At 44.6% G+C, this 25,354-nt stretch overlaps 1 protein-coding gene across 1 annotated transcript; it reads left to right on the plus strand.

The window, feature by feature from the left end:
* The first annotated feature begins 17,041 nt into the window (after window positions 1-17,041).
* ercc4 (excision repair cross-complementation group 4) lies at window positions 17,042-24,859 on the plus strand. The gene is made up of 10 exons (XM_012866470.3): window positions 17,042-17,404; window positions 18,279-18,459; window positions 19,893-20,088; window positions 20,175-20,382; window positions 20,491-20,671; window positions 21,311-21,442; window positions 21,535-21,639; window positions 21,964-22,624; window positions 22,705-22,817; window positions 23,717-24,859. The coding sequence occupies exons 1-10, from the start codon at window positions 17,228-17,230 to the stop codon at window positions 24,454-24,456; spliced, it is 2,694 nt and encodes an 897-aa protein (XP_012721924.2). The 5' UTR covers window positions 17,042-17,227; the 3' UTR covers window positions 24,457-24,859.
* Window positions 24,860-25,354: the final 495 nt, after the last annotated feature.

Here is a 25,354-nt window from a genome sequence, read left to right on the forward strand (position 1 = left end):
GTCCAGCCCTGAGCTAAACAAACATTTTATATTCAACTAAACAGAAATTCAGCAAATTTGTCCCAAAATAAACAGAATACTGATTCACTTTTCTATTTTGACTTGGTTTGCATTCCTGTAAAATGAGATTTCTGCCTGAATCAGTAACAGTAATACGTGTCTCATCGTCATGGTCAGGGTTTAGCTCTACCAGAACTTCTGCTGCCATTCGGTACCGAGCTCAGCCATAAATGATGAGATCTTCCTTCCTGTAGAGCAGAACCCAAACTACTGGAGGAAAATTTCAAATGGACCGGTTTCAGCACCGAGCTCTGACCCAGTTAGGGTTGAATTTATTCATCTGAGGTTCATGGATGAAATGGTCGAGGCTTTGTCTTTTTGATTTGGATTTATGATTAAGATTATTACTTATTGCTACTAATTTATCTTCATTTACAAACTAGGAAAGCTAGAACCATCTAGTCGGGATTTAACGGTGCACAAAAGTCCCGGTTCTGCTTGAATCAAAAGAAACAGAAAGTGGGCCCTGCAGGAGGTGAAGGATGGATGTTTCTGTCTAACAGTTGGGCTCAAGAGAAAATTAGCAGGTGTTTGCAAAGCACCAAACCTGAAGAAGTTTAGCACACATATGCATATTAAAATAATCCTTTTTATCTGTTGGTTCAGACGTTATCTGACTGCAGAACTGCTGCAGGACTCCAAAGTCTCTGGCTGAGCCGGCAGCAGAGCGATCCCAGGGATCCGTGTTAGCAGGCAGCAGTCGGCTGCCCTTCCTGCTGCTCAGCTGTGACAGAAGAAAGCTGCTTCCTGTTTACTGAATCAACGTGAACCTCAATGCTTTAAAAACAGATTCCTGCAACACTGGAATTATTCCCACATGTCTGAACTGCATTAAGGTCTCAGGTCAGACGCCTTCATGTACGGCCTGATTGGGGGGGGGGGGGGGTAACTTTTTATGCTAACCTCAGGTTGACGTGCCGTTCACCAGTCTCTGCCGGTTAGGGGAAATTGGCTGAATTGATCACTTGCCCGGCGGCTGACGCATCCTCCAGTTGATCCGTTTTCACCTCAGACCTCTGGGAATAGAACCGCTGCTCAAGATGTCGCCTTGAAAACCTCCGTTATGAAGAACTTTAACTCAATAAATGTCCCACATGAACCTCACAGCAAGGAAACTTTTCCCCACAGCAACATTTATAGTGACAAATATTACAGGAAGTTTTGTTTGACATCATTTTTGCAGTGCAGAAAATCTACTAACTCTAGATCTACTCAGGGAACAGTTAGCGTCACGTCTCCATGACGCTTTACTTATAATTATTGCTGCTGTTTAATTAACGCGTTCTCTCTCTGCTGTTCTGTGATAGCACTGCTGGCTCAATGTTTCTGTGTGTCCTATTGCTTCCGTGGCCCAGTAGAAAGTACTCCTGGTTCAGTGCTTCCGTTGTTTTTTCCTGCCTCCTTTCATTCCTCCCAGCTGGTTGCAGGAGGCCACAGCTACCTCTGAGCCTGGTTCTACTGGAGGGTTCCTTTCTGTCCCAAGGGAGCGGATTCTCTCCACTGTCGCCACGTGCTTGCTCAGGGCAGACGATTGCTGCAAAGCCAGCGAATCAACACCATCAGCCAGATTTAGATGTAATCTGTGTCCCTCACACAGTCTGACACCTGAACGCATCGTAACCTAAAGTCAGGAGATGAAATGTGGCGACTCCAGCCTGGTGGATCTCAGCGTACAAATCCTAAAACCTTTTTAACCTTAAATACCTGGAGACTCAGAAAAACCAACCATTTGCAAAGGTTTGAACAAAAATGCATTAAAGGAAGTATAAAAATGTATTTTTGATCAACTTTCTGTACATATGTCACATTTATGGTGCTTTGAAAGAAGGAAATGAGTGTTTACAGGCAAACAAACTAAATCTTGGCGGGATAAAGAGTGCATCTAAAACAGGATTGTTGTCTTCATGCAACCAGAGTAAAGCGCAGCGTTCTGAAGGACTGAGGGACACATGCTGGGTCCGACTCCGGCGCCACCGCCCCTTCGCCTTCTCCACACAGCCCACAGGTGTTCTGGGGGAACCAAATGAAAGCTGGCGCTCGCAGCCCCGGCCTGACGTCAGGTTGCCACCATCATGGAGGTGAGCCCACTGACAGAGCCAGCCATCTGGGCCCTGTCCCCCGGGCCCCCGCCCAGCGGGGCAGACGGGGGGAGCCGGTGAGGATCGGTGCTCGGCGATGGCCCGCCAAGCTGGAGCGTGCTCTCATCATTCAGCCTTCGGTCGGGTCAATGTTCTGCATGATTCACTTCATTTAATGCTTCAGATCAGTTTCAGCCCAACTGACTGGCTGCAGCTGTATGCTGAGTGTTTCATTAGCGCTTTAAAAATGACTCATTCTCTATGAATCTGTCAGCAGATGATAGGAAAATACGCCGTTTTCCCGATAAACACAGGAGCTCACCTGTGTGTCTGAGACCTAAAAGGTAGAAAATATGAAACATAAATATAATCTACATGGTTTTCAGATCATATGTGTAATTTTATACTTTTTGACAACAACAAAAAAACACCTCTGTAACACGACTACTTTTAAAACAGGAGGCATAGAGGGATGCTGAAAGTCAGCCTGGATCCAAAAAGTCAGAAGGTTTCCGTCCGTCGTCCATTAGCTATCCCTGCTACGGGGGGGGGGGGCATCCTGGACAAGCCCCCAGTCCATCACAGCAACAGACTGTTTTCCTGTTTGAAAATACCTTTTCATGAGAAGTTTGTGGACGTTTGTGGACTTTTGGCATCTTATTGACTATACAGGAAGTGGGCGGAGTCAGCAATCTCTGCTGAAAACACCTTTAGGCCGAAGGAATAATTGGAATCCTGTTGTTGGAAATATCGACCCAGATCTGAGGGATGAAGCCTCACAGCGACGGCCTTTAGCTCAAGAGCCAGTGGTGGTTCTGGACCAGTACCAGGGAGGGCCCAGGGTTTATTCACCCGGGGCACAGAACAAAATGAAACAAAAAACTTAAATATTTCCTCGTATGATTTATTTAGTGAGCCGTTTGTGGCTCTGGAGCTGCCGGTTGCAGAGCCCTGATCCAGATGATGAAAACTGATCCGATCTCAGTAACGGCTGAAGCTGAGAGTGAAACACCTTTTTAAATCACTGTTAAAGTAAAACTGTGGAGGTACCGGCCCACATCATCATCAGAAATGTCTTTAATACACCTTCAGTACAGGAGCCACTACAAGCAGCCTCTGGCTACTTTCTCAGGCACCTTGTGCTGATCAGGAATCCTTTTTGTGGAAATGAGTGTATCTACGTGTGACTGAACCTGACGGCTGGTCTGGAGTCAGCTGACGTGTCTCTGCTGCTCTCTCTCTCTTTCAGCGGTCCAGAGCGACGGTTCTTCAGCCTCTGTGACATTCAGCATGAGCCCTGCTGTTGTGTGAAAGGAGACGCTGACATTTTTCCACCTCTTAAAGCTTTTGTTCTGCAGCCAGACAGCTGACTGACACAACAGCTATTAGGCTAAACTTTGCTCCATTTTCCTGCTGCTGAAATGCTTTTGGACTCTTCAGACAGCTGACTTAGAGAAAAGAAAAGCGTCTTCTGCCCGCTGAGCCTGAAGCTGAAGCTAAACTCAACTTTGTTTCTGTAAAACTGCTTTTGTTCAGAACTTCTCTAACTTGATGCCACTGCAATGTTACCAAGAGAGAAAAAGTTTTCTCTTCTTCCTCATTACTGCCAGCGTTGTTTTTTAGCACGCTCTCCAGAATCACGCTAGCTTGCTAGCAGGATAGAAAAGGGTATTTTCATTTTATTTCCTAAATCCGACAGAGAGCGCTTCCATCCAGTCAGACGGAGTCAGACTTTCTCCACAGGTGCAAAGCTGGAAGTGCAGTGAGACGAGTATTCAGAACTTTGAGAGGTTAAACAACTAAACACGCCACACTTCCCATATTCTGATTTCTTCGTTTCCGCTTCAGCACTAACCTGTGTTGGTCAGTCGCAGGAGACATTTTGCCTTCAGTCCAGCTAAACTAAATTAATTTAGAGCCACACAAGCTAATTTATTGTTTTTATATTCTGCACTGCAAAAATAGAACAAAAAATAAGTAAAATTTTCTTGAAATGAATGTATTTGCCCTTGATTTGTGCAGGTAAATAAGACTATTTGCCAATGGAATAAGATTTTTGCACTTAAAATAGGAACATTTCATCTCCATCATCTTATTTCAAGTGCAGGATGTCTAATTATCTTATTTTAGGGGTAAAAATACTCATTCCATTGGCAGATAATCTTATTTACCTGCTCAAATCAAGGGCAAATACATTCATTTCAAGAAAATGTTACTTATTTTTAGTTCTCTTTTTGCAGTGTGGGGTCGTTCTGCAGGGAGTCTCCAGGTGGATGCACAGGTTTTTTTTCCAGGTACTCCAGCTTCCACCGTCCAAAGACTTTAATTGGACTCTAAATTGCTCTGAGGTGCGAGTGTGCGGTTGTTTGTTCTCTGTGTGATGGACTGTCCCCCCTCCCTGGGACCAAGGCATGGGAAAGCAGGTATAGACAATGAATAATATGACATATATATATATATATATATATATATATATATATATATATATATATATATATATATATATATATATAATGTTTTTAGGTTTAATACACTAAACACTATTTTTATTGAAATGAGGTTAAACACATGGTTTGCAACCTACTGACAAAAAAAGAATGACTTAATAAAAAAAAAACCTTTCCTTACACTGTTAGTGTCATTGTTTGTGAAAATGTTGGGGGAATATTTTGCATTTTTTTATTCCCTCTACATTTTAAAACGTTTCTCGGTTCTGTTTCATTTTGGCGGACGTTAGCCGCAGGTTACAGACTTCTGCTGCATAAGTAAAACACACTGAGTTTGTTCTTAACGTGACTAAATGAAGACGCTCAAGCTGTACAAATACATCCCAATATATATACTTCATCCATTATTAATATATTCATTCATATAAATATGAATGAATACATTTAAATGTGAACTTTGAGGCTAAATGTAAACTATTTCAGCCTAAATGGGGAGAAACGTTTCATTTCTGCCACCCATCCCACATGATGTAACCTCTCCAACATGGCCGACACAGAACCAGAAACCGGGCCTGGTGTCTGCAGCTTTCGTGAATGATCACGGCGTTCCTAGAAGCCAGCGTGGGGTTCAGACAGCGCCACAGCGGTTAGAATCAGGCAGGAGTAATTATGCCGTTAAACATTAAGAGAGCAGCACTGCTGCACGGTGACTGTGGGCCTAAAATCGTGTCTCCGTCTCTCTGTTGCTGTCTGTCTCTGTCTGAACCCGACAAACTGTTAGAGATGCTGATAGATTTCTCTATTCACTTAGTCAGATCTGGAACAGATGGCTCTCTGTGACATTTACCCACAATACTGTTCTTCACACCACCAACTGGACTCCCACTCTCTCCGACAGACGAGGGAAGATTGTTTCAACAGTTGGTTTTGGACACAACAACAAGCCACCTGCTGACTAAAAGCAGATAAATGCGAGAACCGGAGCTGGATGAGACAGTAGGGGGGGTCCAGAACAGAACCAGGAACATTTCGGATAAACGAGCAAAGTTCTGTTTTTTCTCTGCAGGCTGCAGCTAACTCACTTAAAGTTTTTCCCTTTTTTGCGAGGAAAGCAGTTTGCAGCTCGATTTCCTGCCGTCATCAGAACGCTCAGCTCTCTGCTGCGGCATCAATAAGTCTCCTGAAGAAGAAGGACCGGCAGAATTAAAGGGAACGCCTCCCAGAACCCAGCAGGAGGAGCGCGGTACAGAAAACCCAGAAACCTGCCTCTCCCTCAGACTCTCACAGACATCATCACTTCTTCGCCCCGTCCATTAAAACTGCCGTATTGACCGGCTGTCAGACGCTCAGCAGTAAGTTCTGCTGCAAAATCCCAGCGTTTTAGTTCCACTCACAGATCAGCAGAGTATTTTCACTTCTCGCCTGTCAGTCAGCGGGTTTTTCCCACTAACACCTGCCCGGCTGCGCTGCATGGTAACCCATCTGTATGACATTACATCCCTGAACTGTGGAGGAACGCTTCCAGCTGAGATGAGGGCGAACACACCAGACTGACAGCCGCTGATCTGCGCATCGCTGACGGTGATGGAGAGCAGGGAGGCGTCTAAATACTGAATAAACAGAAGGTCACAATTAGCAGATCCACTCGCTCTGAGGCTGGATTCCAACCCAACGACTCGTTGGGATGAATCTGAAATCAGTGTTTTAGCTCCCCACAGGCTGCTTTCATGCAAACTATGATTTAATGTTCTGTCCTCAGGTCCACTTCTCACATTCATGGAGCAAATGATTATAGAACAGTGGATACGCTTTGATCAGCGTCGCATATAATCTGTGTTTATGTGGTGCTTCCAGCAGATTTCCTGTCGATAGTTGGTTAGTTAGCGATTTCCCAGGAACCGGGCCGGTTCTGTGGTGAAGCTGTCGAGCCTTTAGCCCTCCGTCCTGCAGCAGATGCTCCAGAAAACCATCCTGGGGTCTGGAAAAGGTTCCTGCTGCAGAAATGCCTCCTTCATGATGAACCTTTGATGAATGAACCCACTGAGTTCTCTAGTGATACCGACTCTGAGGTTCTTCTGAGCTACATTTTAGTTATTAGTTATTCTGCTCTGTGAGTCCAGTCCTGCGCTCTGAACCATCTCTAACTCCTTCATACCGGGCTTTCATGGACCCTCGAGGCTTCTCTAGGCGTTCTGCATCTTTTTCTATTTGGACCTTGTCTTCTGTTTCACTCATTTCTGCCCAGTTCTTCCATCTGACCATTACAGAGCACCGCCTCCATCACTGCTGAAGCCCAGTTATATGCAACAGAGGTTTGGACCAGAACTGCATTTATAGGTAGGTGATGGTTAATTGTCTGATATTAACTAATGCTGGTGAAGTCTCTCAGTCATCCAGATATTAACTAATATTAGGGTTGGGGTTATTGCCACAGTCAGAAAAGCCTCTTCAAACGGGACACGAAGCACTTCTCAGAACAACGACTTATTCATGATTTAATTTTATGGGGAAACATATTATTGCTGACGTAGAACATGTTCCGGGTTTCTATTATAACATGTTTTTGTAAAGTTGACCGACATGCTGCTAAATAGGCCGTAATGGCGCATGCTTCAACTATCCTTCATGGGTCTGGCGTCAGCGTGCCTGATGGTGGGATGGGGCAGGAGATGGACAGACGGATCGGGCTTCGTCTGCAGGAACGCTGCCTTTGATCCGGTCTGTGGTGGTGAAGAAGGAGCCGAGCCAAAAAGCAAAGCTCTGGATTTATCTCACCAGGTGGCTGGATTCAGCCTTAGAGGAGCTCAAAGTGGAGCTTCTCCGCATTGAAAAGAGTCATTGAGGTGGTTTGGGCTTCTGATCAGGAAGTGATCTCCTGAAGGCTTTCTGTAAGACCCGGCCCAAAGATAAACTGCTGATGCACCAGAACGTGAACCGATGAACAGCTGTTCTGCAGCTCTGCTTAAAAAGACTACAGCCACGTTTTAAACCCTGCATCATTCAATTCAATTATAGCATCAGTTCACATCCCATCATCTCAAGTCTCTTTCCAGAGTCAGCTTCCATCAGATCCTCCAGGTTGGTGAGAAAGTTTCCTCTCTAAGGAAACCCAGCAGGTTGCATCAAGTCTCTCCAAGCAGCATTCACTCCTCCTGAAAGAGCGTAGAGCCACAGTGGACAGTCGTCTGCATTGTTGATGGCTTTGCAGCAATCCCTCATACTGAGCATGCATGAAGCGACAGTGGAGAGGAAAACTCCCCTTTAACAGGGAGGAGAACCTCCAGCAGAACCAGAACCAGGCTCAGTGTGAACGCTCATCTGCCTCCACCCACTGGGGCTTAGAGAAGACAGAGCAGAGACACAGAAAGCTCAGAAGCTCACATTGACCCAGGAGTACTTTCTATGTTAGAGAAGACAGAGCAGAGACACAGAAAGCACAGAAGCTCACATTGACCCAGGAGTACTTTCTATGTTAGAGAAGACAGAGCAGAGACACAGAAAGCACAGAAGCTCACATTGACCCAGGAGTACTTTCTATGTTAGAGAAGACAGAGCAGAGACACAGAAAGCACAGAAGCTCACATTGACCCAGGAGTACTTTCTATGTTAGAGAAGACAGAGCAGAGACACAGAAAGCTCAGAAGCTCACATTGACCCAGGAGTACTTTCTATGTTAGAGAAGACAGAGCAGAGACACAGAAAGCACAGAAGCTCACACTGACCCAGGAGTACTTTCTATGGTAGAGAAGACAGAGCAGAGACACAGAGAGCACAGAAGCTCACATTGACCCAGGAGTACTTTCTGGAGACGTCGTGATGCTGGTACTCGTTGTCAAACCCAGAACAAGTCTTGATCTTAGCGAGTCCAGCTGGTCCACGTTTCTCCAAGTTTTATTCATTAAGAACCAGAAGCTTCTGGCACATCTTCACTGACTCCCAGGGTCCAAGGAGAGAGTCAAACATCTGGTGACGTAAAGACTCCAGCAACACGTGAAGTACTAGGAATCAAACCTGAATGAACGATGGACGGCACAAGCAGGAACGCAGTGATGTTGCTTTATCAGGTGAATGAAGTCAGGAGAACTTCTCTACATCCGTGTAAACGATCACTTCAGAACAAGCTGGGGACCAAAGTGGGCCTTGATCCAGGAAAGCATTCAGGGGAAAGCGCCGCTTCCCCTGAATGCTGCACGCGTGTTTTAACACTTTAAGTGTATTCAGCGCTCCTCATTTCTGCCTCCTTGGGCAAAGAATAGAGGCTGTGTGATCAAAGCAGGGAAATCCAATCAAACATGCTTCTTATGGCGGTGGATATTCACCGGCTCCACTTGGGTGGTGGAACGCAGAGACAATTAGCTTCTTATGTACCTCTAATTCACAAACACGCTACTCGCTGCGTTCACGCTAACAGCTGCACCGTTCAGCACAAACACAGCAGCAACAATCCTAATTAATCCACAGATTTCTCCCCAACACTGGATATTTTGGGCTTTCATCTTCTCAATTACATCAAACTTCCTACGGTTGTTTAACAGTTGGATTAAGAGGGATTATGGAGAAACGGGTCTGGTTCAAATCCTTTCCTGCCTTTCATTTACTTCATCAATCTCTCAAATTCTAAGGCTCTCAAAAGCAGAGGTGTGTCTAGGATTTGTTTTTAGGAGAAATCATATTTATTCTGCACGTCTTTCATGATCCTCTCGTTCTCTCAAACAGACTGAGCGTCGTTCTCTCCTTCAGTGTTTCTGATCTGAGGTCAGAATGAATGTAAGCAGTTCCTCTGAGGCCTGCAGGCTTCCCAGACCTGCAGCTCTGAGGATCTCCAAAGATCGGACCTTTTCTCCGTTTGGTTCTGTTCGCCAACAAAGTAAAACGCCTGAGCTAGAAATCTGCTCCACACTGAAAGCTGCAGGCAGAGCTGCTGGATAGATTCAACCAGACATCGGGTCAGAACCTGTGGCCCAGAGGAGGGAGAAGACGGCCATTTTAAAACCATCTGACCCAACTTCCACAGGTTGAGCTATGAAATGATAGAATGGTGAAAATGTCACGGGGGGGTTGGTGTTAATGACGTTAACTCACAGCAGAGAACGAGTTCATTTGACTATCAGCCTTCCATCTGAACCGTTTTAAATTAATAGATGATGGAAACAAAGAGCCAAAGAACAGAGTGTGTAGTTTTTCCATCATCAGGACCATCTCTGATCCATCTCTGATGACTTTACGCTGAAATCTGCCTCTGAACGTCGGCAGCTTTTTATCACAGGTGTGAATAAAGCAACTAAACGGCAGGAAGTGAAGCTGCGACGCCTCCAGCCTTCAGCAGACGGCCGTCCAACAGACTCGGCCGCTGGACTCCATGTCTCTTCCTCACTCTCCACGTTTATCATCCATCAGCTCTCCGCTTCACTTCTATTCCTCATGGTTTTCACAAGCGCTCCCTTTATCAGCTGCTATTGTCGCTGTGATTTGCCGCGGCGTCTGTGACTGGCAGCCCATCCTCTTTGTGTCCTCGGTGCTGGCCACGCGTTCGCCTCGCCGCCATTGTTTCCCGCGCTGCTTCTGCGAGCCGAGGTCGACCACGAGGCAGCGCCTTTTCTTCTCCGCCGCCGGTCTTTCCTCTTGTTTTGTCCTCGATAATATATGGAAATTACAGCCGAGGAAACGGCGTAGGTCTCTTTGCTGTTGGTAATCAATGCCCGGCATTATGAATAAACAAAGACGTCGCTTTGTGTGTGTAATTACAGCCGAGGCTGATTGACCTGCTTCTGAGAGCTGAACGCTCCTCTGCCTTATCAGAGCGTCGGCGCGGTGAGGGTGGTCTGCAGATATCTGGGGTTTTACAGCAGCTCTGCCACTTCACCGCTTCAGACAACCAGGATCTGGAGACACATTTCAGGAAAAGAAGGGCTGAGCCATCCTTTGTGCAGCAGCTCCTGGGCTGCTGAACGTCCTCTCAGCTGTTATTTTAGTTTGTATTCTTAGTGACCCCTCTCAGAGCTGAAAGGCTTTCAGTGAGTCACGCTTCTCTGAATTTGACCCTGAGATGGTTGGTCCAGCCGGCCGCAGGGCCCGGCTCTTTAATGCTGTACTACAGCAGCAGCAGTAGGTGATATCATCTGGAAATGGAGACAATCGCAAATGTTTTAACGAATAAATCCGAGCAGATCAAGAGCTTTTCAGTTAATCCTTTAAATTACAAACACACCCAGCCAATCACAAAGCCCTGGTGGAGGCAACAAGAAGGCACTGAGATTCAAACAGAGCGTCTTTAAAGCCAAAGCCATTGGTTGGAGAAACAGAGGAGAAACAACAGGAGGAGGCTCCTCCATCAACACCAGCAGCAATCACCCCCCCCCCCCCCCCCCCCCCCCCCCCACTAAAGCCACAACTTTAAGTCTTGGACTGCCACCGTTTTTATCTTGAGGACTTTGGGCACCACAACTTTCACAGCTTGGAGGACGAATCACACATAAATAAAAAAAAATATCCTTTTTATTGTGTTGTTAAATGATTGTTGGCTGTAAGGGCGGATGTTTGGCTGTTTTTTTGTTAGACTGATTGAACGGCAATCATGATAACTTATGTGAACACCAGGCTTTATACAAGGGTTAAGACTTTCCTGTTAAATCAAGAATAGAATTTAAAATTCTTCTTCTAACGTATAAAGCCCTTAATAATCAAGCTCCATCATATATCAGAGCTCTGATTACCCCGTATGTTCCTAACAGAGCACTTCGCTCTCAGACTGCAGGTCTGCTGGTGGTTCCTAGAGTCTCTAAAAGTAGAATGGGAGGCAGATCCTTTAGCTATCAGGCTCCTCTCCTGTGGAACCAACTCCCAGTTTTGGTCCGTGAGGCAGACACCCCGTCTACTTTTAAGACTAATCTTAAAACTTTCCTTTGTGACAAAGCTTCTAGTCAGAGTGGCTCATGTTACCCTGAGCTACCTCTATAGTTATGCTGCTATAGGCTTAGGCTGCTGGAGGACATCAGGGTCTATTTCTCTCTCTCTGCTGAGTTCTCCTACTGCTCTCCAGTTAATTATTATTTGCAGGTTTTGCAGAGATTAACTTGATGTTCTCTCCCTGTTTTTTCTCTCTACAGAAGTTACATCCAGCCTCACCTTTCTGTTTTGGCTGATCTACTGCTGCCAGTAACTTCATGTTCTGCCTCTATAGAGAACATTTTCCTGTCTTTCTTGTCTCCTTTTAAAGAATACCTCTTTTGGTGACTTAGTCCAAATTCAAAGGGGCCCAAAGAAGCTTCTTCTATATGTTCTCTGTTTTTCATCTTGATGTTGTATTGCTGTCTCAGAGCGCAGATGTTTAGCTGGGTTTCTCTCCTAGACAAAGCCACCACACACCAGCGGCATCCTGAGAAAAATTCTGTTTGTATTTTCAGAGGGTGCCAAACCAAACTAGGTAGGATCTACCGCTGGTTAGAGCACCAATCAGCTCAAAGTCTGACTCCCTGACAAGCAATCCGGCCAAGAAACAGACAAGAATGCATTCATTTCAAAGCTGACTGAGTCGAAAAAGATCGTTCCCTTCAAGAAATGCTTAGACATGATGTCCACAGGTGTCTCAGTTCATCATAACAGCTTCCGTCACAAACAGCCTCAGACGTAAAGCTGTGAGATGAAGGTTTATTTTAGCCTGACATGATGTCACCATGAAGGTCTTCTGCTCATTCTTAATCAGAGTGGAAGATGGTTTGTGCTGATATCACTACAAAGGTCAGAGCTGAGGTGTTGGTGGTCACTACGCCTGCCATCGTCAACATTTCACTCAGTGCCGTTGATCTCAGACAACGAACGCTCTTCCTCTTCGCTTTGGAAATAAAAATCAAGCTGAACTGGTTGATTAGGGTTCGGGTACAGAGTCCCACTCTGACTTCAGTCTCCTCTGATCTCCTCTCTCTCACTGACTAAATGTTCCACCTACCCTTTAAAAAATGGTTCCAATAATTCCTACTAAACCACCTTGGGTGTAACGGACAGCGCTGTCACACACGATGTGAGCAGTAAAGGTCACCAACACTGGGAGCATCAGAAGCTGCTATTTCCTGCATGGGAAAACTATTCATTCAGTTTATTTCTGAGGAAGACGGGCTCCTGGGAGCCTAAAAACAGACGCTAACAGCTGATTTATGGTCCAGAGAAATGTTTTAACCTCAGAGGGAAGGCCCTAATAGAGCCCAGTTGTCTCTCTGCCTCAGCCTTCCCTTCTCAGCTAAACCAGGCTGTTTTCTGGTTTCCCTGTTAATGGCTGGAGGGATGCACGCGCCTTTCAGCTCTTTTCTCTTCTTACGTCTCTCTCCCCTCCTCCTACTCTGCAGTCAGTCAGGCAGTGTTAAATATCTCATCTTATTTTATCCTCCAGGCTGCCATCAATTTCAAGCTGTTCTCCTCTCATTTACAGCGCTGCCACACCAACCGTGATATCAAGATGCACCTCAGCTGCCAAACCAGGAGCTTCTCACTCGTCTCGCTCGGTGCGAAGCAGAAGCAGGGCCCATTTCTCAGCACCATCTTTCACATCTGCCCACTGATTTGACGCGTCATCTGGGGAAGCAGGACGTGCCCAACAAGCTGGTTTATGGATCATTTGATTCCATTTCATTCATCATGAAGTCAAAACAAAGATGCTGCATTTCTCTCCCTCTGTCTGATCTCCGCTGACGGTCTCATCCTGGCCACTTCGTTTTCATGCGGACGTCTGGCTGCTGATTGTCCGGACAGGCGTGCTCCCTCAGCCAGAGGAAGGCTCGTCCTGCAGGGTGAAGCGAAGCGCTCCAGTGCGCTCTGTTGGCCCGGTCATGCAGGTGCATCCAGCGAGTCCTCAGCGTATGTGGGCACAGTTGTTGATGTGTTTGTGCTGGCTCGTCGGCGAGGTGATGCCAGCAGAGCCGTTCGTCATCTTCTGTTTATCGCTGACGCACTGAAGGCTGTAGAATGTGAGATTCCTGTGCTGTCCTTCATCTGAACTGTACTGCAGGAATGATAAACGCTGTTTTCCTGCAGGACGGTTCTGGTTCTGCTCCATCGGCTCTGACCTGATTCCCACAGCATGATGCTGCCTCCACCGTGTCTCACAGTGAGAGGGTTTGTTCATGCTGGTGTTGCTCTGACACATATAATCCCAGTGAAAAGCACTGAAGTCTGAGGTTGGAACGTCACAAAATAAAGAAAAGTTCTCGCTTTGCAGATCACTGGACCCGTCATGATCTGAAGGGTTTTATTCTAGAGTTTCTTTGGGATTTTGTGTGTTTTATGGATCCTTCCAGTGTTTCTTGTTCCAACATTTTTATTAGTGAAGTCTTTTTATTGGCTCTCCTACTCAGCTGGTTCACTTGTTGCCATGTTTTCACATAAACTTTTAGGTTTTATTTCTCCTGGACGTTCTTCTCTGCTTTTCCCCTCACTGGTTCAGCTCCTTCATGTTTTTCCAATCTTCTTAGTAATAAGTTCCTTACTCATTCGATAGTCCAGCTGCTTACACTACAAAAACAGAACTAAAAATGAGTAAAATTTTCTTGAAATGAGTGGATTTGTCATTGATTTGAGAAGGTAAAGAGTTATCTACCAATGGAAAGAGTAATTTTACCCCTAAATTAAGATAATTAGATATAATGCACTTAAAATAAGTTGATGGATATGAGTTATTCCTATTTTAAGTTCAAAAATCTTATTCATTGGCAGATTATCTTATTTACCTACTCAAATAAAGTGCAAATACACTCATTTCAAGAAAATTTTAACTTATTTTTAGTTATGTTTCATCTGTTTTTGCAGTGTAGGATCTCATTTAAGTTATTCAAATGAACTATTCTTTTAGACCTTTCTGTTTCCTATGATGCTCCACCCTGGGACAATGACAGCCTGCTGCAGGATAAAAATAAAGATTATTATTGCTAGGTCTCATTGAGGTCAACACCAAAGAAAAATGTATTATAATATACAGTAAGAGACGGAAACATAAATCATTAAAGATGGGCAACGTAAACATAATATACTGTGAGTAGAAGCGAGAAAACCAGAATCAAACATATGGTTTTCTGAAAAACAAATAGAAATGGTGAGAATTATTAACATGATTAAAATATATAACTGCAGGGATTTTACCAGTTGAGGATTAATTTCTGCATTGCCCTTGTTATTGTAATTTTAGCATTGTTTATTCATTTTATAAACAGTGGCGTGCTGTGTGAAATCGCCTTACAATTTAATTTAGTTTATTTATTTGAAAAACACTTAGAATTCACACACAGAAAAATATAATTAGACTAACCCAATCACACTGAAGGATTCAAATTAACTTATATTGAGTACATGATCACCACTGATCCTCAGGAACACCACAGGGCTGTGTCCTCAGCCCAGCTCTCCTCACCTTTTCACCCAGGACTGTCCTGCTGTCCCCAGCCCCCCCCCCCCCCCCCCACCCCACACACACACACACACACACAGACACGGTGAAGAAGTTTGTGGATGTCTCCCCTGAGCTTAAGCAGATCTGCAGGAGCAGCTGGTCAACCTGAGGCCACGAGCAGCAGGAGAGTGTGGGGAAGCAGCTCAGAGAGGTAAGATGGGGCCAGAGCATGTTTAAAAACAAATAAAAGAATCTTAAAATTAACTATAAGAAGCGCAGGGAGCCAGTGGAGCTAGGATAGGGGTGACGTTCTTCCTCCTCCCAACTACAATTAAAAGACGATCAAATAAATCAAAAACTAATAGACTCAGAAAAGGCTTCTTTCCCAAAGCTGTGAGGGCCATCGTCCCCTGCTGAGAAGTTTGTGGTCTGTTACACGTTGCAATCACGCTGCTGGTAATGCCTGTTTGCACGCTCTAATTTTTCAGGGAAAGTCTGATTGTAAACGAAGGCTTAAGATTGCTGCACAATATTTACTGTGTGCAGTAAAGTGTATCATCGAAGGAGTGTTTGGGAGTCTAATTTATGCAACAACACAGTAATCTATATCGTTCACAAAGGGCCTGCTGTCAGACTTCTTGGACTTGAAAGACTATTTACACCCTTTAAGCTCCTTGGGAAGTGTGTTGGTCAGTGCAATCAACTGATTTCATAATGAAATGTGTGGAAATATTATATCTTCTTGTGTCTGCATTTTAAATGTAATCTGTGTGCATCCTGAGCTGGTCTCTGTCTCATAAAAAAAAAAAGAAAAATCAGTATGGTAACACATGGTGACAACAAAAATTCTTGCTTCTTTTTTTAATAAATTGCATCGTAACCACTTTAACTCATTCATTCATGTTTTATTTATTTAATTGTAAAATAGCTTTAAAGGTATACTATGCAACCGGGGTTGATTTTCCAGCGAGGCTCCCCCCAGAGGGCGAAAGTAAAAGTGCACTGTCATAAAGATGCTCAGCTGTTCTGGTTCCTCCGTCAAGCCAGGCGCGGTTGGTTTGAGCTTAGCAGACAGGCGAACGCAACGAAAAGTGGAAAAAACTGCAGTACAAACAATGACTAACACAGTGAAGGTATGAACATCAAGCTTCCCGCAGCGCTATCGGCGAGGCCGCCGCCGCCGCCTCGCCAAGCCGCGGCCCCTGCTGCCGCCGCCTCGTCCGTTTTATTATTATTATTATTTTATTATTTTTTTTTATGTTGGCAAGACGCTACCGCCACCGCCGCCGCCTCGCCGCGGCTGCCGCGGTAGCGTCTCGCCAAGATAAAAAAAAAAAAAAAAAAAAAAAAAAAAAATAATAATAATAATAATAATAATAATAAAACTCGATATGCTTGCATGTTTATGTTGTTGCTTTCGCGCGTGCATATAGTGAATGGCAGGGCAAAAACACATGGAGTTCTCGCCGTAAAGCGAGACTTCTGTGTGTGCGGGCCGTGAGCTCTTGCTCTTGCAAGTGCGGTATTTCCCCCACAGACCCCCAGGGCGGCCGAGAAAACCTTTGTTCGACCTGAAATGACTCATTTAATCATCCAAAATGGTATGGAACACATTTATTAACTGAAAAATGTTGCATAGTATGCCTTTAAAATTCATAGAGACAGTAATCCACTCCCAAATCAAGGCATCTTCAATGAAAAGAAACAATCTTATATATGCCCCCATTATTCCATTTTAGAGCAACCCTACGTCAGTTATGTTACTTAATATTTTTTTACAGTATTTATATCCATTTTTTCTCAGTTATTCACATTTGTTGTAATTACATTTCACAGTATTAAAAAATATCCAGAACATAATACCAACATACATATTTTGCCATTATAACAGTTTTTTTTTTTTTTTTTTTTTTACCATTTAAAACATATTTAGCTTCATGGATGTAAGAATGTCTAAAAATCAATTTATACTATTTATAAATTCGTCATTGTCAAAAACAGGTTTCCAGCAGCCATAATCATTACTTCCACCAGAGGGCGCTGCTCACCATGAGCGCCACACTCACCGGAAGTCTCTCCTTGTTCTGTGACGTCACCGGATGTGTGAAGTTTCAAAACATCCAGAGCTGCGTTGTGCGGCTCTGCTGGTAGCCGGTGGCGACTTAGACATAATAAAAGAGATATTATGTCTATGTGTGGTTATAGTAGCTGATAGTAGCTTAATAAAGGGGCTTCCCGGTCGCCTTTAACGGCTTCCGCGGACTTCCAAGATGGCGGCCCCGCTGCTGGAGTTCGAGACCGAGATGTTTTTGAGTCTTTTCGAGTCGGACGGGCTGCTGGTGGCGGCGGAGGGGCTGGGGATAGACCGCCTCCTGCTGCAGTTCATGCGGGTTTACTCGGAGGAGGGCAGCCTGGTCCTACTGCTCAACACAAGCACACCTGAACAGGTGCGGACGCTGTTTCTCCACGGCCACAACTGACGGCTAACAGCAAACAAACAATAATTATTAAAGGAGCTCCCGCTTTTATTTTATTCCTCTGGGGGTTTAAATGGCGTTAAAATGTATAAACTCTTTGTGTGAGTTTAGAGTGGAGGCTGCAGTGTTGTCACTAATAATAATTACATATGTAAATGATGGAGATAAGTTTAAAATTAATTAAATAGATAACGGCTGTAAACACAGCATCAGATCATATCTATTTTAATTACGTATAGATTAATCAGAGCATCATGAGGTGGGTAATAAGACAACCCAAGCACTGAGTAACTGTAATCATAACATCTGATTTAATTTGCAAAAATGACCAAATCAGATACAATGTACATTTCTGCTGTGGGATTTAAAAAACAAACAATAAATGAATAAATGGCACCATTACAACATAAAAAATTCAGCCAGAAAAAAAATAAACTTCAGATCTAATTTTGTTCCCAACATAAAGCTTTTGAAATGAATAGTTACAGTATATAGTGTATAAGTGTTAGAACAGTGTAAATCACACATTTACGTTTATTCACGTCACCAAATGTCACAGCAGAGTCAGCAGATATTAAATAACATTAGAACAACAAAAAAACGGCTTTAACATAAACTATGAGGGTAAAAACTCCTCGGTTTGTCATTCAGTGACTCCAGGTGAGTAAAGTAGTCAGAGATTGTGCGCGTAGCTTTACTTCTAAATAATAATGACCCAGCAGGAGTAAAACTATATCTAGGTTTCTGCTGAAAAACGCCTCATTCTGACTTCATGTTCAGTTCTTCCCTGTTTTCAGGTAACACGCGTATTAACTCCAGAAATGCTTGTCCTTCTGCCCCTCAGGAGTATTTCACGGAGCAGCTGCGAGTGGAAGGTGTGAGCCACCTGCCCAGGACGGTGACCAGCGATGTCCAGAGCGCTGAGCGTTACAACGTTTACAGCGAAGGGGGGGTTCTGTTCGTCACCAGCAGAATCCTGGTGGTGGACTTCCTCACTGACCGCATCCCTGCTCACCTTATATCAGGTCAGATGCCTTTTTATCTCTGAGCCTGGATCCTAAAGCAAGAGCTGCTGTTTTAATTTCTGTGGAACTCGTTTACACATTTAGCTTACAGGTATCATAACAAACCAAAACTCAAAGAAAGTCTGCTTTTTAGGCCGTTAAATATTAATTAAAGCCCTTTTAATGTGATGCCACCTGTCGCTGCCCACTGCCAGCCAGCTGGCTGAAAGAAGGCGCCTACATATGAGACCATTAGAGGAGCGCCACCCATCGCTGTGATCCAGGTAACGACGGCTACATGAGGAGATAGCCTGACTGACAACACGCCTCTTCTTCTGGTCTATAAAGAGCAGAACAACATGAAGAACCTGAAAGTTTCTACTGAATTTATTATTTGTTATTCCATTTTTTTCTTTAGTCTATTTATAAATTATTTCTATTAGTCTATTTATAAAATAAACAGTGGATTCAGATAAAAAAAATCACAACAGATTTAAATGAACAAACCCGGAATGACCAATATGTTTATATTATTTTCTCACTATGAACAGCTGTTTTTTTTATTAAAGAATAAGATCATGTTAGATGTTTGTTCAGATTTTTTTAATATGCAAATAGAAGAAGCTGTAATTATTCAGCATTAAGCAGTAAATTGTGGAATAGGCAACAGTATTCAACATTTAAACTGACACATGCTCTTTTATTTTTATTTTTTTCAGTATCTCTTAAAACAGATTTTTTTAAAGAACGGTTTTTATACATGTTTATTTATTTATTATCATCATTATTATTATTTTTTTCTCTTCTTTTAAATTTTTATTGTGAATATAATGTAACATGCTCCTTTATGTATCTATTTATTGTCTTATAATGGAATTTTTATAGTAGTGTTATGTGTGAATGCAGTGTGACACATAGTTTGGACTATGTAGCAGCCAGAGTCTGTAACCCAAATCAAATTTCCTTTGGGACAATAAAGTTAATCTATCTATCTATCTATCTATCTATCTATCTATCTATCTATCTATCTATCTATCTATCTATCTATCTATCTATCTATCTATCTATCTATCTATCTATCTATCTATCTATCTATTCATTTATTTATGAATACAAGAACAAATGTCAACAAAGTGCTGCACACATACAACTGAAAATAACTGTCAAATTAAAATAGAGATATAAACAATATATATAGTTAAACATTAAAATAATTGAAATTAATAAAAATATGGGCTCTCCGTGACAGATTTATCACCGTTTTAACAAAATAAGAAGGTGTTTATTCTGGATCTATGGACGTAAACGGGTGCAAACACATGAAATAAGTCTAATTAAATAAGGTGCAGCATGTTTTTACACCGCCTCGCGCAGGAAGCTGTGCAACAGGAGGTGGTTGTGCTTTTTAGGTTCCTGCATCGTATAAATGATGACAGTATCTCCCCCCCCCCCAGGCATCCTGGTGTATCGAGCTCATAAAATCATCGAGTCGTGTCAGGAGGCGTTCATCCTTCGTTTGTTCAGACAGAAGAACAAGACGGGTTTCATCAAAGCCTTCACTGACAAGGCCACAGCCTTCTCCTCCGGCTTCTGCCAGGTGGAGCGCGTCATGAGAAACCTGTTCGTCAAGAAGCTCTACCTGTGGCCCAGGTAACATTAGCTCATCGTTTAATTTGTCATCTTAAAGCTCTTGTTTTTCTTGTCGTCGTTCTTTCACTTGTTTTTTTACTCCACAGGTTCCAGGCGTCTGTGAAGGCGGCGCTGGACAGACACAAGCCAGAGGTGGTGGAGCTGCACGTGTCGCTGACGCCCGCCATGAAAGCCATCCAGAGCTCCATCCTGGACATCATGGGTGCCTGCCTGAAGGAGCTGAAGCGCTACAACCCTTCTCTGGAGGCCGAGGACCTGTCACTGGAGAACACGCTAGGAAACGCGTTTGAAAAGGTTTCTACTGACTGACTGGTCTCGTTTCCCCCTTCAGCAAAGCATCGGCTCCTTCATCACTTCATGGGCTCTCCAGCACACATTTTGCTTTCCGTTATTTCCATCTAGATGATCCGTCACTACCTGGATCCCCTGTGGCATCAGCTGGGAGCAAAGACCAAAGCCCTGGTTCAGGATCTCAAGGTTCTCAGGGTTCTCCTTCTCTACCTCACCCAGTACGACTGCGTCACCTTCCTCAATCTGCTGGAGTCGCTGCGCTGCAGCCAAAAGAGCTTTGGCTCCAATTCAGGTCAGCTAAAATGAAACCAGTCGCCCTGAACTTACAATCACAGTTAGATTCCTTTGAACTTTTATATTTAGTCACATTACAACCATCAACCTCAATGCATCTAGCAGGTAGATGGATGGAACTGTTAGAGGCTGCAGGAGAACCTGAGACTGAGGTGGAGGTTCTCCTTCCTGCAGGAGAAGCAGCCTGAGATGTTATGGGATGGATTCATGGGTTAGAACGGCCTAGTCAAAGTCCAGATGTAAATCTATTTGTGAATCTGGCAGAGACAAACGCTGCTAGCGCTGCAGCTGTAATTACTGTAAACTGCTTCCTGCGTTAGAGTCCCAGTCATCCAGGACGTGACTCTTCTCAAGCTGAAGGCAGCTGGACTTCTTCTCCTCTTTGTTGAACTGAAACCTTTTGGATGAGAGATGAAACAGGAGAAGAAGTCAGGTTTCTCCTGCTGAAGGAGAAATTGACTCAGACAGCTCAGCTCACTGAAAACCATCCCACCCTTATAATCTACTTTGTGTTGGTTTGTCTCTTAAAATCCCAATGAAGACGTTGAAGTTTGTGGTTGTAAGGTGAGAAGGAGCGTGAATACTTGTCTGTAGGCTTTTATGGTTGTAATTATTTACCTTTAAACATCACTGTCAGGCTGGCTTTTCCTGGACTCCAGTACCTCCATGTTTGTGAATGCGAGGAGCAGAGTTTACCGGATCCCCGACAGCAAAAAGAAACTCCGACTCGGAGGAGAGACGGAGAAGCAGAAGTCCTCCTCTGCCTCGGGTAAAGCTCCACGGTTGGACCTGATGTCGGCTCTTCTTTCCTGTCTTTATTCATGCTGTCGTGACTAAAGGCTCGGTGTGTCTGGTCCACAGAGGTGCAGCGGGAGCTGGTGCTGGAGAAGAGTCCAAAGTGGGAGGTTCTGACTGAGGTGCTGAAGGAGATCGAGGAGGAGAACAGGAGCTCTGAGCATGGATCAGGTCAGAGCTAAACGTTTGTAGTTTTTCACTTAAATATGTGATCTTGTTTCTCTAAGTCTTACAGCACAGGTAATAATAAGGGAAAGGTTCCTTTAATTTGTTCCCAAATGTAACAAAACACAGTTAACACGTCATGAAGCTGTTCACATGGTGGAAAGTGTCCCTGAATTAAAGGTACATAGCCACGTAATATGTTTATAAAAAAGACCAGAAACCATTTGATAATGATAAAATAAGGTTCTATACAGCAAGCCTCCCTCCTGATAATGAATACTTTAGGAGGGCACACTAAACAGCCGTCTAACTGGCCCGTCGCCTCGTCAGGTGCGGGTCGGGTTCTGATCTGCGCCGGTGACGACCGGACCTGTGCGCAGCTGCAGCAGCTGATCAAACACGGCTCTGATTGGCTGCTGAACCGGCTGTACGCCCGCACCGTGGCTAAACGGGACCCGGCGGCGGCGGCGGCGTACGACCTGGACTCACACAGGAAGGGCGGAGGGCGGCTGAAGAAGAGCACCAAGGGAAAGGAACCCGCTAAGACTAAAAGCACCAAGGCCAGCAAAGGCAGACCCTCCCTGACCCTGACCCAGATGATGGGGAAAGAGTCTGGAGCTGCAGGGATGGGCAGCAGCGAGGATGAGGACGGTCAGATGGAGGAAGATGAAGGCGAGGAAGAACAGCTGAAGCTAAATCTGTCCTCTGACGCCTACTATGGCGTCCTGAAGGAGCCGCTGACCGTCATCCACCCCCTGAAGGGCTGCACAGACCCGCACAGCCTGACCCGGGTGCTGCACGAGGTGGAGCCCAGCTTCGTGGTGCTCTATGACGCAGAAGTGAGTTTTGTCCGCCAGCTGGAGATCTACAAAGCCAACCGGCCCGGAAAGCCTCTCAGAGTTTACTTCCTGATCTACGGCGGCTCCACGGAGGAGCAGAAGTACCTGACGGCGCTGGCCAAGGAGAAGAAAGCTTTCGAGCACCTGATCAGGTCCGGATCATCCTTCTTCTGGATCCTTCTCTCCTTCAGTTTTCTTTCCCCTCTCTGACTCTGTGTGTGTTTACATGCAGAGAAAAAGCTACCATGGTCATCCCAGAGGAGAGAGAAGGGCGAGAGGACACCAACTTAGACTTAGCCAGGAATTTAGAGCCTGCCAACGCCACCACTAACACCCGGAGAGCAGGTTGGTCTTCCTTCAGTGTTCCACTGTAGCTTTTCACATTTTGTCACAACCTCAAACCTGAATGTCTTTATTAGGGTTTTATCGTGGAAGGAGAGCCTGGAGTGGGTTTGGTTACAGACCTGAAACGTTTCTGTTTGTTTAGTTCTAATAGTTTAGAACCAGGATTACAGCGGCAGGCCTTTGGGGCTTTTGCCTCTTCTCCATAAAACTGAAGGAGGTCCGGTTTGGTTTTAGTCCTCCAGACCCAGGTGTCTCTCTACCGTCTCAACTTCTACAGACTAAATGTCTGTTCTTTATGGCAAAATATCTATAATTCAGTCTGACTGGATAAAGAGCGTCTGAACATCAACTTTCCATAGATTCTTACTTTGACTATACCATTTAGCAAACATTACTTCTTCTGGTTTTATTTTATGATCGCCTTTCCTTTCTGTTACTCTTCCTTAAAAGTCAGATTTGTGGAGTCCATGACTGACAGCCGTCGTTTTAACTGATTCTCCCACCTGAGCGGTGGATCTTTGCAGCTCCTCCAGAGTTACCGTGGCCCTATGGGCTGCTTCTCTGCTAAATCCTCCCTGTTCCTCTGTGACCCAGACGTGGTTTAATTGATCCTAAAACCAATCAGGGATGATTGATTATTAATTGCTGAGATGTTTTAGAGAACAAACCGAAGCACAAACACAAAGAAATGATTAAACTCGTATTATCTGACTGTAACAACAAATAAAGAACGACTGTTAATCTTTTCACTTTTCACAATATAAACTGACCAGCTCCTTTAAATCTTTACATTTATTTTTAAACCTTTGTTTTATTTTTGCCAAAACCATCAAATTAAATGTAATATTTCTGAATAAATATGTTGTTTGGTCTGGTTATAATGGGGCCTGCGTCTCCAGGGGGCCAGGAGCCGCCCGGCGAACCCTCCCGGGTCGTGGTAGACATGCGGGAGTTCCGCAGCGAGCTTCCCGCCCTGCTGCACCGCCGCGGCCTGGACATCGAGCCCGTCACCCTGGAAGTGGGCGACTACATCCTGACCCCCGACACCTGCGTGGAGCGTAAGAGCGTCAGCGACCTGATTGGCTCGCTGCAGAGCGGACGCCTCTACACCCAGTGCCTCTCCATGACCCGCTACTACAGGAAGCCGGTGCTGCTCATCGAGTTCGACCCGGCCAAGCCCTTCTCCCTGACGGCTCGGTCCGATTTCCGCAGCGAGATCTCTTCAAACGACGTTTCCTCCAAACTGACGCTGCTGACGCTGCACTTCCCCCGCCTCAGGATCCTGTGGTGCCCCTCGCCGCACGCCACCGCCGAGCTCTTCCTGGACCTGAAGCGGGGCCGGCCCGAGCCCGACGCCTCCGCCGCCCAGGCGGTCACGGCCGAGTCGGACGTGGTGGGGGAATCGGCGGCGCTCTACAACCCGGGGCCGTACGACTTCCTGATGAAGATGCCCGGCGTTAACGCCAAGAACTTCAGGGCGCTGATGAAAAGCGCCGCCAGCCTGGCGGAGCTGGCCGCGCTGAGCCAGGAGAGGCTGGAGGAAAGCCTCGGCAACGCCAGCAACGCTAAAGCGCTCTACGAGTTCCTGCACAGTGAGGCCGGCGTGCCCGCTCACCTGCAGAGGGCCAAGCTCACCTGATGAGCTTACCTGCATGCAGGTGAGTTTTAAAAGATAGGATTAAAGGGAGGGTGTTGCTGAATAAAATGGTCTTTGTGTTTTTAGAGGATGTTGTATATGTGGGCAAAGTTACCTGAAATAATGTTTTATTCTTATTAAAACGTGGATCTTTGAACTCGGCTGTTTTATTACAGTTTTTATTTAAAAAGGGAACTCAAGCTACCAGCTCACCTGCCAGCCTCACCTTTATTAATTTATGTTAATTAGGTTTATTAATTGGCTCCACGACCTTCGTTAGAGCTAAAGACCCTCTGATTATTAATTTAATATTTCAGTGATGTCTGTCTGCAGGTAAATGTGGTAAAAATTCACAACTTGTTGCAACATGAAAATCAACCAGTTGAAAAGCACTCATTGGCTAAAAATGGCACAAACTCATTTTATGTTTATTTAAGGTTCCATTCTCAGTAACCAGAATAACAATACGAGTCGTCTTTGAAAACTTTTATCTGCATTTATCCACGTTTAATGAGTCCGAGTCTGATTTTCTTTTTTCTTTTTTGTGAGTCCCTGGATGTTTGTGGTCTGATTTAAAATGAACGCAGAATAAAATTGGTTAATAAAAGACTTTGTGTTCTACCTGACAAGTGTTTACATCCCTGCTGTTTTTTTAATCTTGCACATAGGCTCTGGTGTCTAATGCATAAATATACCAAGGTACATATTTGGCCTTTTTTCCAGTTGCAGATCTACAGTATTTCCTGAATATGCTAGTTTAATTAACTTTATCGTGTTTTTATGGTTTATGTTTATATGTTCTTAATCTGTACTTACAGTTCAGTCGCATATTCTAATTTTTTTTGTTTTTATATATTTTACCCTTGTGAGATTCTGCGTGTTTTCAGATACCGTTAACTTT

This window comes from Fundulus heteroclitus, unplaced genomic scaffold, assembly GCF_011125445.2.
Source record: "Fundulus heteroclitus isolate FHET01 unplaced genomic scaffold, MU-UCD_Fhet_4.1 scaffold_47, whole genome shotgun sequence".
NCBI classification, from domain to species: Eukaryota; Metazoa; Chordata; class Actinopteri; order Cyprinodontiformes; family Fundulidae; genus Fundulus; species Fundulus heteroclitus.

Bases quoted from the DNA above. Each gene is read 5' to 3' on its own strand.
- ercc4 (XM_012866470.3), top strand. From the start codon at position 17,228: ATGGCGGCCCCGCTGCTGGAGTTCGAGACCGAGATGTTTTTGAGTCTT. The intron at 18,460-19,892 runs GTCAGATGCCTT...CCCCCCCCCCAG, and splicing joins CCCTGCTCACCTTATATCAG to GCATCCTGGTGTATCGAGCT. The intron at 21,443-21,534 runs GTAAAGCTCCAC...TCTGGTCCACAG, and splicing joins GAAGTCCTCCTCTGCCTCGG to AGGTGCAGCGGGAGCTGGTG.